A 14538-nucleotide genomic window follows, 5' to 3' on the forward strand; every position below is an offset into this window, starting at 1 on the left:
TATCCAAATCAGACTTTAGTAACCACATTGTGGGTCTGTTACAATACATCAATCGTGACAGACACAGTGGAGTGGCACTTTGGTCTGTAGCTCTCAGCAGCTCTTTAACCCCCCACAACATCACCGCCGCTGACAAGAGCACCAGCCCTCTCACCACCAACTCATCAACACATCACTGGAGTAGGGCTCTGACGGTCATGGAGTTTTGCCTGGCCGTCCAGTCTTCAGTCAGTTGTTTGTTCCACAATAATAATAAAAATTTAAAAAAACGTTTTGACAGTTATTTTATTTTCATGGTCTTCATCCATAATCGTCAGTTACACGATAATACGTTAATTGTGCCAGCCCTACACTGGAAGTCAACCAAATCTGTGCTACTGCAGTATTATGCTGGTGAAATAGTACATTTTAATTATTATTATTAGCTTCTTTAAAAGCACAGGAATGGTCACCTTTGCATTGGAAAGGCCTGTATTCATAAAGTGTCTATAAGTAGGAGTGCTGATACAGGTTCAGGCCCCCTCGGTCCATTCATTTTAATCTAAAAAGGCTAAACTGATCCTACTATGATACGCTTTATGAACCCGGGCCCTGGAGTGAACCAGAGCTAAAGGATTTCTTTTTTTGCAGAAGTCAACCTAGCAAACAATTGTCATTGGTTCAAAGTAAGTGGAATGATAATTTCTTCCTGACAAACAGAAGGCTTAAAAATGTAATCAACATCAATTCATGTACTGAATGTGGTATTCACAAAGCTCCAAAAAGGTTTGCTACAGTATGGAGCAACATTCTCAGAACGTGTAAAAAATAATAATGTTAGATATACAGTACCAGTCAAAAGTTGACACACCTACTCATTCCAGGGTTTTTCTTTATTTGTACTATTTTCTACATTGTATAATAATAGTGAAGACATCAACTATGAAATAACACATGTGGAATCATGTAGTAACCAAAAAAAAGTGTTAAACAAATAAAAATATATTTCATATTTGAGATTCTTCAAATAGCCACCCTTTGCCTTGACAGCTTTGCACACTCTTGGCATTCTCTTAACCAGCTTCATGACCTGGAATGCATTTCAATTAACAGGTGTGCCTTTTTATGTAATTTCTTTCCTTCTTAATGCGTTTGATCCAATCAGTTAGGGGTGGTATGTATACCGAAGATAGCCCTATTTGGTAAAATACCAAGTCCATATTATGGCAAGAACAGCTCAAATAAGCAAAGAGAAACAACAGTCCATCATTACTTTAAGACATGAAGGTCAGTCAATCCGGGAACATTTCAAGAACTTTGAAAGTTTCTTCAAGTGCAGTCTCAAAAACCATCAAGCGCTATGATGAAACTGGCTCTCATAAGAACCGCCACAGGAAAGGAAGACCCAGAGTTACCTTTGCTGCAGAGGATAAGTTCATTAGAGTTAACTGCACCTCAGAAATTGCAGCCCAAATATATGCTTCAGAGCTCAAGTAAGAGACATCAACTGTTCAGGGGAGACTGCATGAATCAGGCCTTCATGGTCGAATTGCTGCAAAGAAACCACTACTAAAAAGACATCAATTAGAAGAAGAGACTTGCTTGGGCCAAGAAACACGAGCAATGGACAGAAGACCGGTGGAAATCTGTCCTTTGGTCTAATGAGCCCAAATGTGAGGTTTTTGGTTCCAACCGCTGTGTCTTTGTGAGACGCAGAGTAGGTGAACGGATGATCTCCGCATGTGTGGTTCCTATCATGAAGCATGGATGAGGATGTGTGATGGTGCTTTGCTGGTGACACTGTCTGATTTATTTAGAATTCAAGGCACACTTAACCAGTATGGCTACCACAGCATTCTGCAGCGATAAGCTCAAACCATATGGAATGGCGTAGTGGGACTGTCGTTTGTTTTTCACCTCCAGGCTGTGTAAGGGTTATTTGACCAAGAAGGAGAGTGATGAGTGCTGCATCAGATGACCTGGCCTCCACAATCAACTGACCTCAACCCAATTGAGATGGTTTGGGATGAGTTGGACCGCAGAGTGAAGGAAAAGCAGCCAACAAGTTCTCAGCATATGTGGAAACTCCTTCAAGAATGTTGGAAAAGCATTCCAGGTGAAGCTGGTTGAGAGAATGCCAAAGGTTTGTAAAGATGTCATCAAGGCAAAGGCTCCTTTGAAGAATCGCAAATATAAAATACATTTTGATTTGTTGAACACTTTTTTGTTACTACATGATTCCATGTGATATTTCATAGTGTTGATGTCACTATTATTCTACAATGCAGACAATAGTAAAAAAATATTTTAAAAATATAAAAATCCTTGAATGAGTAGGTGTCCAAACTTTTGACTGGTACTGTATATATAAAAAGGGTTCCGAGGAATGGCTTCATGAGATTGAAAAGATAAACCCCACCCCCAAAGTACTTACCATTCCATATGCCATCATCCCCGTCGGCGTCGTTGCAGGGAAGGCCATGACAGATGGTGCCTGAGATGACACAAGCAAAGATGATCACTCAATGAACCAGGACACTTTTACAGAAAGTTAGTCATGTTATATGCAGTCAGTGATATGCTAAGTCTCTTTGGATAAAAGCGTACCCTAAGTGGCAGTGCCTATATAAAGTCTAGACCCCCTTAATAAAAATGTATTAACTAAAATGGTCGTTGCACAAGAATTCATCCCCTTGGTTTACGCAAGCCTAAATTAGTTCCAAAGTCTAATTTTGCTTAACGAATCACATATTAAGTTATATGGACTCACTCTGTATGAAATAACAGGTGTTGACATTACTTTTTGAATGACTAAGACAGAACGTTTTCTGTAGTTGCGGATCAGACCTGCACAACAGTCAGGAACAAGTTTGGACCATTCCTCTTTACAAAACTGTTTCAGTTCAACAATATTCTTGGGATGTCTGGTGTGAACCACTCTCGAGGTCATGCCACAGCATCTCAATCGGGTTGAGGTCAGGACTCTGACTGGGCCACTCCAGAAGGCGTATTTTCATGTGTTGAAGCCATTCTGTTGTTGATTTACTTCTGTGTTTTGGGTCGTTGTCCTGTTGCATCACCCAACTTCTGTTGAGCTTCAATCGCCTAACATTCTCCTGCAAAATGTCTTGATAATCTTGAGAATTCATTTTTCCGTTGATGATAGCAAGCAGTCCAGGCCCTGAGGCAGAAAAGCAGCCCCAAACCATGATGCTCCCTCCACCATACTTTACAGTTGGGATGAGGTTTTGATGTTGGTGTGCTGTGCCTTTTTCTCTCCACATAGTGTTGTGTGTTCCTTTCAAACAACTCAACTGTAGTTTCATCTGTACACAGAATATTTTGCCAGTAGTGCTGTGGAACATCCAGGTGCACCTTTGCAAACTTCAGACGTGCAGCAACGTCTTTTTGGACAGCAGTGGCTTCTTCCATGGTGTCTTCCCATGAACACCATTCTTGTTTAGTGTTTTACGTATCGTAGACTTGTCAAAAGAGATGTTAGCATGTTGCAGAGATTTCTGTAAGTCTTTAGCTGTCACTCTAGGATTCTTCTTAACCTCATTGAGCATTCTGCTCTGTGCTCTTGCAGTCATCTTTGCAGGATGGCCACTCCTAGTGAGAGTAGCAACAGTGCTGAACTTTCTCCATTTAGAGACAATTTGTCTTACAGTGGACTGATGAACATCAAGGCTTTTAGAGATACTTTTGTAACCTTTTCCAGCTTTATACATGTCAACAATTCTTAATCTTAGGTCTTCTGAGATCTCTTTTGTTTGAGGCATGGTTCACATCAGACAAAGCATCTTGTGAATAGCAACCTCAAATTTTGTGAGTGTTTTTTATAGGGCAAGGCAGCTGTAACCAACATTTCCAATCTCGTCACATTGATTTGGACTCCAGGTTAGCTGACTCCTGACTCCAATTAGCTTTGGAGAAGTCATTAGCCTAGGGGTTCACATACTTTTTCCAACCTACACTGAATGTTTAAATTATGTATTAGGACAAGAAAAATACAATAATTTGTGTGTTATTATTTTAAGCACACTATGTTTGTCTATTGTTGTGACTTATATGAAGATCAGATCAAATTTTCAGACCAATTTATGCAGAAATCCAGGTAATTCCAAAGGGTTTACATACTTTTTCTTGCCACTGTGTGCGCACATGCATGGTCCCTCAGTCAAGTATTGAATTTCAAGCACAGATTAAATTACAAAAACCAGGGAAAGCATAAATTACAAAAACCTTTTTGAAAGCATAAAGGGCAATGGTTGGTAGATGAGTAACAATAACAAATCAGACATTGAATATATCTTTAAGCATGGTCAAGTTAATAATTATGCTGTGGATTATGTATTAAACCTCCCAGTCACAAAGATACAGTTGTCCTTCTGAACTGAGCTGCAGGACAGGAATGAAACTGCTCAAGGATGTCACCCTGAGCCCAATGTTGATTTTAAAACAGCTACCGAGTTCAATGGCTGTGATGGGAGAAAACTAAAGCTGGATCAACAACATTTTAGTGACTCCACAATAACGACCTAAATGACAGAGTGAAAATATATAAATATACAGAATACAAATATTCCAAAATATGCAACAAGGCACCAAAGTAATGCTGAAAAGAAACACAGCAAAGGAATAACATTTTTGGCCTAAATGCAAAGCCTTATGTTTGGGACAAATCCAACACAACATCAGAGTAACTGCCTCCTTATTTTCAAGCATGGTGGTGGCTGCATCACAGGGAGAGGATTTCACCTTTCCGCAGGACAGTAACCTACAACACAAAGCCAAATTTACACTGGAGCTGCTTACCAAGACAGTGAATGTTCCTGCTTGAAAATCTATGTCAAGACTTGAAAATTGCCGTCTATCCATGATCCCGAACAACTTGACAGTGCTTGAAAAATCTTTGAAAAGAATAATGGGCAAAGCTCTTATGAGACTCACCCTAGGAGACTTACAGCTGTAATCACTGCAAAAGGTGTTTCTAACACCTATCTAATGAAGGTATATTAGTATTTTATTTTTCATTCACCTGTTTATATTAGAGTTGTGTATGTTGTGTAGATCGTGGACAAAAACATGGTAATTACATCAATTTTAATCCCACTTTGTAACACAAAATGTGAAGCAATCCAGGCGGAGTGTCAACTTTCTACAGGCACTGTAACTTAGTGTAAATAAAGACAGTTTAATATTCATGTTTAGTTAATGAATCACTTTTACAAAATAACAGGTGCAAACTTAGTAAATTTGGTCCTCTCCAGAAACAACCCACCTGAACAATGTTGTCTTTGTTCATCTCTCTGACAAGCTACAATTGTCCAATTCACATGCAACACTTTATACTCATTGCCTGCCTGCTTCCACTTTGGCAAGACTAATGGAACATCTGGGAACCATTTGTTGCATGCCTGTCCCCATTTCCCCTAGTTTACCCTTACAGTGTATGTTAGGGCTAACCAGAAGAGCTGTGTGGGAATCTTAAGCACAGAGAGAGCGAGAGAGCCCTGAAGCAAGAAGCTGTTACTTGCAGGTGCAGAGCTGCTCTGCTGAAAAAGACAGAGGGGGGCTTGTATAGAGGAACTGATAGACTATCACACAGCCCCCACAGTAGTAAGTAACAAACCCTGATTTGTTTCATCACAGGCCATTCAGTTGCTTGAAAAGGGCACACTCGTGAAGGAAATATTTCATCAGCAATCAAGCCATTGAAAAGGGTCAGAATTAACAGAGGATGTACAAAGAATAAATGTTGGGGTCATTACAGTCGGCACTTGTTTCGAACATCCAAAAGTCCTTTTTCAACTTCTCACATTGATCACAAATGCTTTGCATAAAAGCATACTCAGCAGTCAATATTTCGGTCATTGCAGAAATTTGCTTGAATAGGAAAATATGGGAGGATCACCAGATACTATTTAGAGAGACCAAATGGAAAGCAGTCATTTTCAATGAAAGGAGGTGATGTGCAAAACATGTTGACTGTTGGTGATGTTATCCGAGTTGAGCAAGGTAGAACTTTATACAAATCAGGGGGTGATAACCAAATCGGGATAGGGTATGTCTCGCTAGACAGCTTTGACACTGTGGTAGATAGGCTTCCAGTCAACATGCTGTTTTGCACCCTGTTCAGAAGAAACAACCACGAGGGGAGAATGAGGAAAAGCCTTACGGCAAAGTAATAACTGGTGAAAACGTGTATACATTTTTTTTTTTTTAATTGTGTGAGTTATCAACCATGCAGTTACCTAAGATCATACCCCAGTTTCTCTTTTCAAATCAGACTCGTCCGTATCAATAGACAAATATACCATGGTCTTTCAGTATATTTCCATAAGTGTTCACTTGATAATAGCTGAAACATTGTTTTTTATGTTGAATGTTACCCACTCACAAAACATACTTTTTTTGTGAAACCCTTCACTTGAGTCATTAAGCTTAGATGACCAAGTCTTAATAATGATGTTTGAAAGTGTCGAGAAACAGGTGAGATCAGCTTACAGACACTGAGTTTAATAACTAACTGAGTTGGGGTGGTCTAGTGGTTAACACCATTGCCCTCAACACATACGAGAAGGGCACACAGTGGCAAAACATTTGTTCTTATTGTAGAAATTCAGATATATTCCAAATATTTTCTCACGGCTCACATGTCATGTTATAACTGTCATGATGTCACAACAGTCATGTAATTATTATACAGGCAGTATGTGACCCTCGTGACGCAGGCACTGAGCAAGGTGTGACCAGAAGTTCAATAACAAAATACGACAAAGGATGTTTTTTTCCTACAGTAGGTCTAACGACTGTCCATGGACACTTGTACCATTCTAATGGTCTACAGACATGTTGTCAGACCTAGTATAAACCAGCCTCTGGAGAACAAAGGGCTGCAATAAGGAGGAGAGGAAAGTCAGGACAGGACAGGTCATGCTGTGGGTTCTGTGTTAGATTGAGGTCAACAGGTCAGAAGAAGCCCATGGTGCAGACCACACCGGTCAGAGAGAACACGTGGCTGGGTGAATGTGTGGGGTTAATACCAGGCATGCCAGCTTTGGTCAAAGAGCAGGAAATAGTACAACCATTGAGACTTACGTATTGTGGGAAATGCATGCCGTTCTGTATTTTTTCCCCAGGAGAACATTTATACAATGCAAAAGACATTTGAGAAACAGATTAGAAAATATTGTAACAACAATGTTTAGTGAACACAGAGCAAAACCACACACCATTGGTGCTTTCTGTCCATATGATCTGTATGCATCAGGAACTTAAACCAAGCAGTGTTTGTGTTGGATAAACAATTCCCAAAGCAGATGAGGAAAAAGCACATTTCTTTTCATAAATCATATTATTTTATAGGATCCATTAGCTGACACTAATGGTGACAGCTTGTCTTACTGGGGTCTGACACAAAAGGAAAAAGACAGACAAAATACTGTACAATTTACATATACAGTGCATTCTGAAAGTATTCAGACACCTCGACTTTTCCCACATTGTTACATTACAGCCGTATTCTAAAATGGATTAAACTATTCCCCCCCTCAATTTACACACAATATGACAAAGCAAAAACAGGTTTAGAATTTTTTGCAAATTTGGAGCAGGTTTTCATCAAGGATCTCTCTGTACTTTGTTCAATTCATCTTTCCCTCGATACTGACTAGTCTCCCAGTCCCTGCCGTTGAAAAACACCCCCAAAGCATGATGCTACCACCACCATGCTTCACTGTAGGGATGGTGCCAGGTTTCCTCCAGACATGACGCTTCGAAATTCAGGCCAAAGAGTTCAATCTTGGTTTCATCAGACCAGAGAAGCTTGTTGCTCATGGTCTGAGAGTGCCTTTTACTGAAGAGTGGCTTCCGCCTGGCCACTCTACCATAAGGCCTTATTGGTGGAGTGCTGCAGAGATGGTTGTCCTTCTGGAAGTTTCTCCCATCTTCACAGAGGAACTCTGGAGCTCTGTCTGAGTGACCATTGGGTTCTTTGTCACTTCCCTGATCAAGGCCCTACTCCCCCGATTGCTCAGTTTGGCCGGGCAGCCAGCTCTAGGAAGAGTCTTGGTGATTCCAAACTTCTTCCATTTAAGAATGGAGGCCACAGTATTCTTGGGGACCTTTAAAGCTGCAGAAATGTTTTGGTACCCTTCCCCAGATCTGTGCCTCGACACAATCCTGTCTCGGAGCTCTACGGACAATTCCTTCGACCTCATGTCTTCGCTTTGTCATTATGGGGTATTGTGTGTAGATTGATGAGGAAAAATATTAATTTAATACATTTTAGAATAAGGCTGTAGTGTAATAAAATGTGGAAAAAGTCAAGGGGTCTGAATACTTTCGAATGCACTATATTTAAAAAGATGTAGTGAGCATCTATCTATCAGTTACACATACATGTCAGTACATACACACAAGTAGCAGTACGATTAATATTGATCAATGCATTACAATTTTGTGATCAGAACTTTGGATACTATAGTAAAAAAAGACTTATTCCAAACAAACTTACCATGGTGGCAGGGTTCCATGTGGTAGAGGGAGCACTCTTTGGTTGCCAATTGTATCCACCTGTCAACTTCTTCTCACCAGGCTGACTCCAATGAATATCACTACATAGGAAATGGAAATGCTAATTATTTTCATTCAACTGCAATATGTCAGTATGGTAAAAAATTATAATTAGTCATTCCAGTTCCGTATCATTGCATTCTTACTTTTTTGCCACACCATTGCCAATTCCCAAATCTAAAAAGGAGAGAGAATACATTGTTAGTTGAGCGCATAGAGCCGCTGACTCGACCATATCTCATTAAAATACACCAAAAGAGATGGCATGTGACACTTCATCTGGCAGATGGTCTGCTAAAATGTTAAGTATCAATAGCACATATGCAGCGGACCATTATTTCTAGCACACCAAGACAGTCGTGAAGAGGGCACGACAAAACCTATTACCCCTCAGGAGACTGAAAATATTTGGCAAGGGTCTTCAGATCCTCAAAAGGTTCTACAGCTGTACCATCGAGAGCATCCTGACTGGTTGCATCACTGCCTGGTATGGCAACTGCTTGGCCTCTGACCGCAAAGCACTACAGAGGGTAGTGGGTACGGCCCAGTACATCACTGGAGCCAAGCTTCCTACCATCCAGGACCTCTACACCAGGCGGTGTCAGAGGAAGGCCCAAAAAATTGTCAATGACTCCAGCCACCCTAGTCATAGACTGTTCTCTCTGCTACTGCACAGAAAGTGGTACAGGAGAGCCAAGTCTAGGTGCAAGAGGCTTCTAAACAGCTTTTACCCCAAGCCATAAGATTCCTGAACATCTAATCAAATGGCTACCCAGACTACTTGCATTCCCCCCCCCTTTTACGCTGCTGCTACTCTCTGTTATTATCTAAGCATAAGTCACTTTAATAACTCTACCCACATGTATATATTACCTCAATTACCTCGACTGACCGGTGCCCCTGCACATTGACTCTGTACTGTTACCCCCGTATATAGCCTCACTATTGTTATTTTACTGCTGCTCTTAAATTATTTGTTACTTTATTTCATATTTTTTTTTTTTTAAAGTATTTCTCTGTAAGGTCTACTACACCTGTTGTATTTGGCGCATGTGACAAATAAAATGTGATCATTACAGTATGGTGGGAGTAAGACCTAAGGAGCACGTTGATGATACATACTGCCCACAAGGTTGGCCAAGGATGAGTCCAGGTCATCCGACACCAGCTTCCCAAGCTGCTGCCCGTTTGGGATTAGCCCCTGGCTGGGCGAGGAGGCCACTGTGGGTTTGAGGACGCCACCTAAAACATTATTAATAAAAAAAGGAAGGAGGGTGGGATGGAGGGGGTAAAAGACAGAATGCCACAGACGAGACAGGAAAGAGGATGTGATTAACGTGAGCGGTGGGAAGCAGATGTCGCACGTGAAAATGACAATAAGTTTGCTGGCGCAGTCCAGGACTGAGGAGTGTGTAGTCAACTCACCCAGTCATGTGCCATAATACAGCCAAGGCCCAAAGTGTGTGTTCACCCAATGGACAAGGGAGAGAAACAAAACAATGGTGAGATTGTGAGTGAAGCACCCCAAAACCCACACATTAGATACATGTACACCACCGGTCAAAAGTTTTAGAACACCTACTCATCAAGTTTTTTCTTTATTTTTACTATTGTCTACATTGTAGAATAATAGTGAAGACATCAAAACTATGAAATAACACATGTGGAATCATGTAGTAAACAAAAAAAAGTGTTCAACAAATCAAAATGTATTTTAGATTTGAGATTCTTCAAATAGATTCTTCAAATATGCCTTGATGACAGCTTTGCAAATTCTTGGCATTCTCTCAACCAGCTTCATTAGGTAGTCACCTGGAATGCATTTCAATTAACAGGTGTGCCTTGTTAAAAGTTAAGTTGTGGAATTTCTTTCCTTCATAATGCGTTTGAGCCAATCAGTGCTCAGCATGTGGGAACTCCTTCAAGACTGTTGGAAAAACATTCCAGGTGAATCTGGTTGAGAGAATGCCAAGAGTTTGCAAAGCTGTCATCAAGGCAAAGGGTGGCTATTTGAAGAATCTCAAATATAAGATACATTTTGATTTATTTAACACTTTTGGTTACTACATGATTCCATATGTTGTATTTCATAGTTTTGATGTCGACACTATTATTCTACAATGTAGAAAATAGTACAAATAAAGAAAAAACGTTGAATGAGTAGGTGTTCTAAAACTTTTCACCGGTAGTGTATGTGTACATTCTCCGCTCTTCACTATACGCTTTATTGAGCACCAAAAGGCACTTTGCTGCCAAATGCACCTTTCTGTGATGTACTTATGACTTTGTAGGCATAACTACTCAGGGGCAGAAGGCTATGTCGAGAGAAGTTGAAATGGTGCCAATACTCATTTCCTAAGCTCTTCCATTTCATGCAAGATTAGACAATATGATGGAGAAGTGTTACATTGCAGTGAGAAGATGAGGACAGCACTACCCTGAGTCTTTGGGTTCTGTTCATGACAAACTGTCATGTTCCAGGCCCCGGCCGTGGCAGTGAAAGAGTTCAAGAATTTATGGCTAAAGGAGCTCGGAGGCACCGGAGCAGACCGTGCCAGTTATGAAACCGGCCATGTGTCGAATGACAGACAGGTAATTGAAAAGTGCATGTGAATCCCTGAGGGAAGGCTGCGCTTTCCCATGCAAAATAACAACAACAAAAATAAACATGAATGCTACTTTTGGAACATTTCAAAGCAAATCATTCATGACCATATCTCATGGGGGTACATTTTCTCAATCATTGATCAAGCACTCACTGCAAGTATTTTGAATTCCTTTCCAAAACATCCAAGCCCAGCGATGGCCCATGAGGTGAGATGCCCCCAGTCACGAGGTGAGTTGGGCCCAGTGGGCAGCAGTGTGGATGTGATCTAATTGCTGATCCTAGATCTGTGCTGAAGGGTAACTTCTATGTGGAGCTTGTGCATGTGAAGAGAGGGATGGGGAATTGGGAGAGGTCGAGGAATGTATGATCCTTACCAGCAGAGTCAACATTGTTGGCGGAGGCTGAGTTATTGCCAAACACAGAGTCAAAGTTGACGTTAAGGCCTCTGGCGGTCTGGGGTTGCGTGGTGGAAGACACTGAGAATCCTGGTTAAGAGGAAGCAAGAGTGTTGAGGCTGATATTAGCTGAGGCATTAATCGAGCTATAAAGCTTTCTGATGCAAAACGGAAGTCTTTATTTCGCTTGTTAACTTAAGTATGATCGTGCCGTCAACTCTGTGGACACTCTTCTTGATCATTTAAATATATTCTGTACACCCAAGTTGTTGTTTTTTCAGGCCAGAGAGTAGACAGGGGGCAGTAGGAATGGCAAGCCCCAGGTACCTACCTCCAAATAGACCAGCTACAGCAGAGGGCTCAGACTGGAAGAGAGGTGTGGTAGGGTATGATGCTGGCCCACAGAAAGAGTCTGACACAACCAGAGGCAAGCAGGAGGGGAGAAAGGCAAAGAGATGGGGGTTTAGAAACAAGATTAGAAATAACGAAAAACACATCAAATGAAAAGTAGTATAGCTCCAGAAAAGTAAGCAAGAAGATCAAGTCAATTAATATATATCTAGCTCAGCAAACGCAAAATACTAAAATGTTAGCACTAAAGGCAAACAGCAATCAGGGAAGCAACTAGACTAGAGCAAACATGAACCCGGCATAAGTTCAGGGTCCTATGCTTCCAGGAGTTTAGAAAACAGGTCAGTCAGGTTCCCAGTCATAGTACCTGAGATAAACTGCTCTATCCGCACTGTGTGCTCATGATCAGATGCAATGGAAGAGCTCGAAACAATAAAGGGATTGTAATGATCTGGAGAATCAAAAATAAAATGAAAATTCAAATCAACAATGTGGATTGTTTTTCTTTACACTTAAAAAAATGCAAGAAAAAAAAAAGAGAGAAGTTGTAAAGTGACATGCTATGAACACACATAGGTAAAGGTAAGGAAACATAGTAACGTTACATGCTATGAAAACACATAAGGTAAGGAAACATAGTAAAGTGACATGCTATGAACACACATAAGGTAAGGAAACATAGTAAAGTGACATGCTATGAACACACATAAGGTAAGGAAACATAGTAAAGTGACATGCTATGAACACACATAAGGTAAGGAAACATAGTAAAGTGACATGCTATGAACACACACAGGTAAAGCTAAGGAAACATAGTAAAGTGACATGCTATGAACACACACAGGTAAAGGTAAGGAAACATAGTAAAGTGACATGCTATGAACACACACAGGTAAGGAAACATAGTAAAGTGACATGCTATGAACACACATAAGGTAAGGAAACATAGTAAAGTGACATGCTATGAACACACACAGGTAAAGGTAAGGAAACATAGTAAAGTGACATGCTATGAACACACATAAGGTAAGGAAACATAGTAAAGTGACATGCTATGAACACACACAGGTAAGGAAACATAGTAAAGTGACATGCTATGAACACACATAAGGTAAGGAAACATAGTAAAGTGACATGCTATGAACACACATAAGGTAAGGAAACATAGTAAAGTGACATGCTATGAACACACACAGGTAAGGAAACGAGGCAAATGTAAATATTTTAAGGCCCATGCTATAAATAACCTAATCAGTCAGCGGCATGCCACGGCACACAGTCAAACCAAAACAAATATACAGTAACAGCAAGGTTTAGTTAACGGTGCTAGCAAGCTTTGACAAGGACCACACGGCTGAAATGTGTCAGCTTAAAAAAAAAGCACCATAAACTTAAAACCTTGTAGCTGTGGTCATTAATGAGAGATGCTATCACCTTTCCTTGTTTTTTTTTAATACCAAGGATCTACAACGACCAAGATAAGCACCCGATTCCTGAAAAACCTTTAGTAGCATCAGTACATCTAAATGCCACATCATATACCGTATGTAAACACAAATTGTAAGCACCCACACACAATGTGAACAGCCCCAGACATTCACTGTTGAATTCTATATTCCCCTTCAGAATACTGGAGTTATGAAGCAAGCACTTTTGACTCTGCATCAACTCAAGGGGCAATCTGCAGTGCTACATCCATTGTTGCCCTTCATTCATGATATGTACCCACTGAGCCTTGAAGAATATACCTTAGAAATACCTCATGAGCTTAGTTCAATTTCATACCGCATCAGAACACAAAATAAGCTTGTTTTATTTACTCCAATGTTTGTAAACAACGTAAATGTAAACAAACACTATATAGCCTCAAAACATGGTTAAAACAATAATGTTGATATCATGGAAGGTCAGTCCTTGCATCCATAGCTCTGTCTATTAATTTGAGAGTGGTTTAATTTCTCCAGCCACATCCCTCAGCTTTTTACCAAAACAGGGGCGGGGATGAAGCTTTCGCGTTATTGTTTCAATTGCTGATTGCCGCTTTAATATCACTTTTGAGGTGCACCTGTGTTGTAAAGGCTAGGAGAAAGACGCGTAATGGTGCAAAGTCCCCAGTGTCCAGTCTGGAGCATTAATTCACGAGTTCTGCTGGTGACTTCAAACTAGCAGTGCCAAAAGCCCTGGTCTGCACTTGAAAGGCCCCAAAATTTACAGACGTATTGGGCTATAGAATTAGTTTATTATGATTAAGTTCGATCCCCACAGTGAATTATTTTGAAGTTCGCTACAAATGGAGATATTTAATTAAATAGTGATCCATTCTGATCACTACATTTGTTGTCACACAGGACCACATGCCGAAACAGACCAATCACGGGCCGGCAGGCTATGAGGAGGCTCGCGCCCTCATGCCATAGACATTAAGGTTATCCCGCTCAGGCAGGATGAAAACGACTACATCGACCATGATCCTTTGCTAGTTACAGGCACTTTCACCATGATCTTAGCGATTTTTTGGTGCCATTCAGTAATAAGGCGCGCTTCAAATGTAAATAGTTTCCGGCTTCATGCACCATCGGGAGTTTTCCATAGGAATACATGGCTGATGTCAGAGCCATCCCCATC

At 40.7% G+C, this 14538-nt stretch overlaps 1 protein-coding gene across 15 annotated transcripts in view; it reads right to left on the reverse strand.

Moving 5' to 3' along the window:
• The window catches only part of LOC139537727 (phosphatidylinositol-binding clathrin assembly protein-like), a 54437-nt gene that overhangs the window by 4972 nt on the left and 34927 nt on the right, over positions 1 to 14538 (reverse strand). For 6 of the 15 annotated variants that reach the window (XM_071339397.1, XM_071339401.1, XM_071339399.1 and 3 more), the window contains 8 exons: positions 12281 to 12364; positions 11894 to 11974; positions 11542 to 11652; positions 9682 to 9780; positions 8706 to 8736; positions 8501 to 8600; positions 7084 to 7107; positions 2414 to 2473 (listed from right to left, as the gene is read on the reverse strand). In XM_071339397.1, the coding sequence (XP_071195498.1) occupies positions 2414 to 2473; positions 7084 to 7107; positions 8501 to 8600; positions 8706 to 8736; positions 9682 to 9780; positions 11542 to 11652; positions 11894 to 11974; positions 12281 to 12364 (590 nt within the window). The other 9 variants (XM_071339404.1, XM_071339400.1, XM_071339405.1 and 6 more) reach the window with 7 other exon arrangements.

The sequence above is a fragment of the Salvelinus alpinus genome, chromosome 13 (assembly GCF_045679555.1).
Source record: "Salvelinus alpinus chromosome 13, SLU_Salpinus.1, whole genome shotgun sequence".
NCBI lineage: Eukaryota > Metazoa > Chordata > Actinopteri > Salmoniformes > Salmonidae > Salvelinus > Salvelinus alpinus.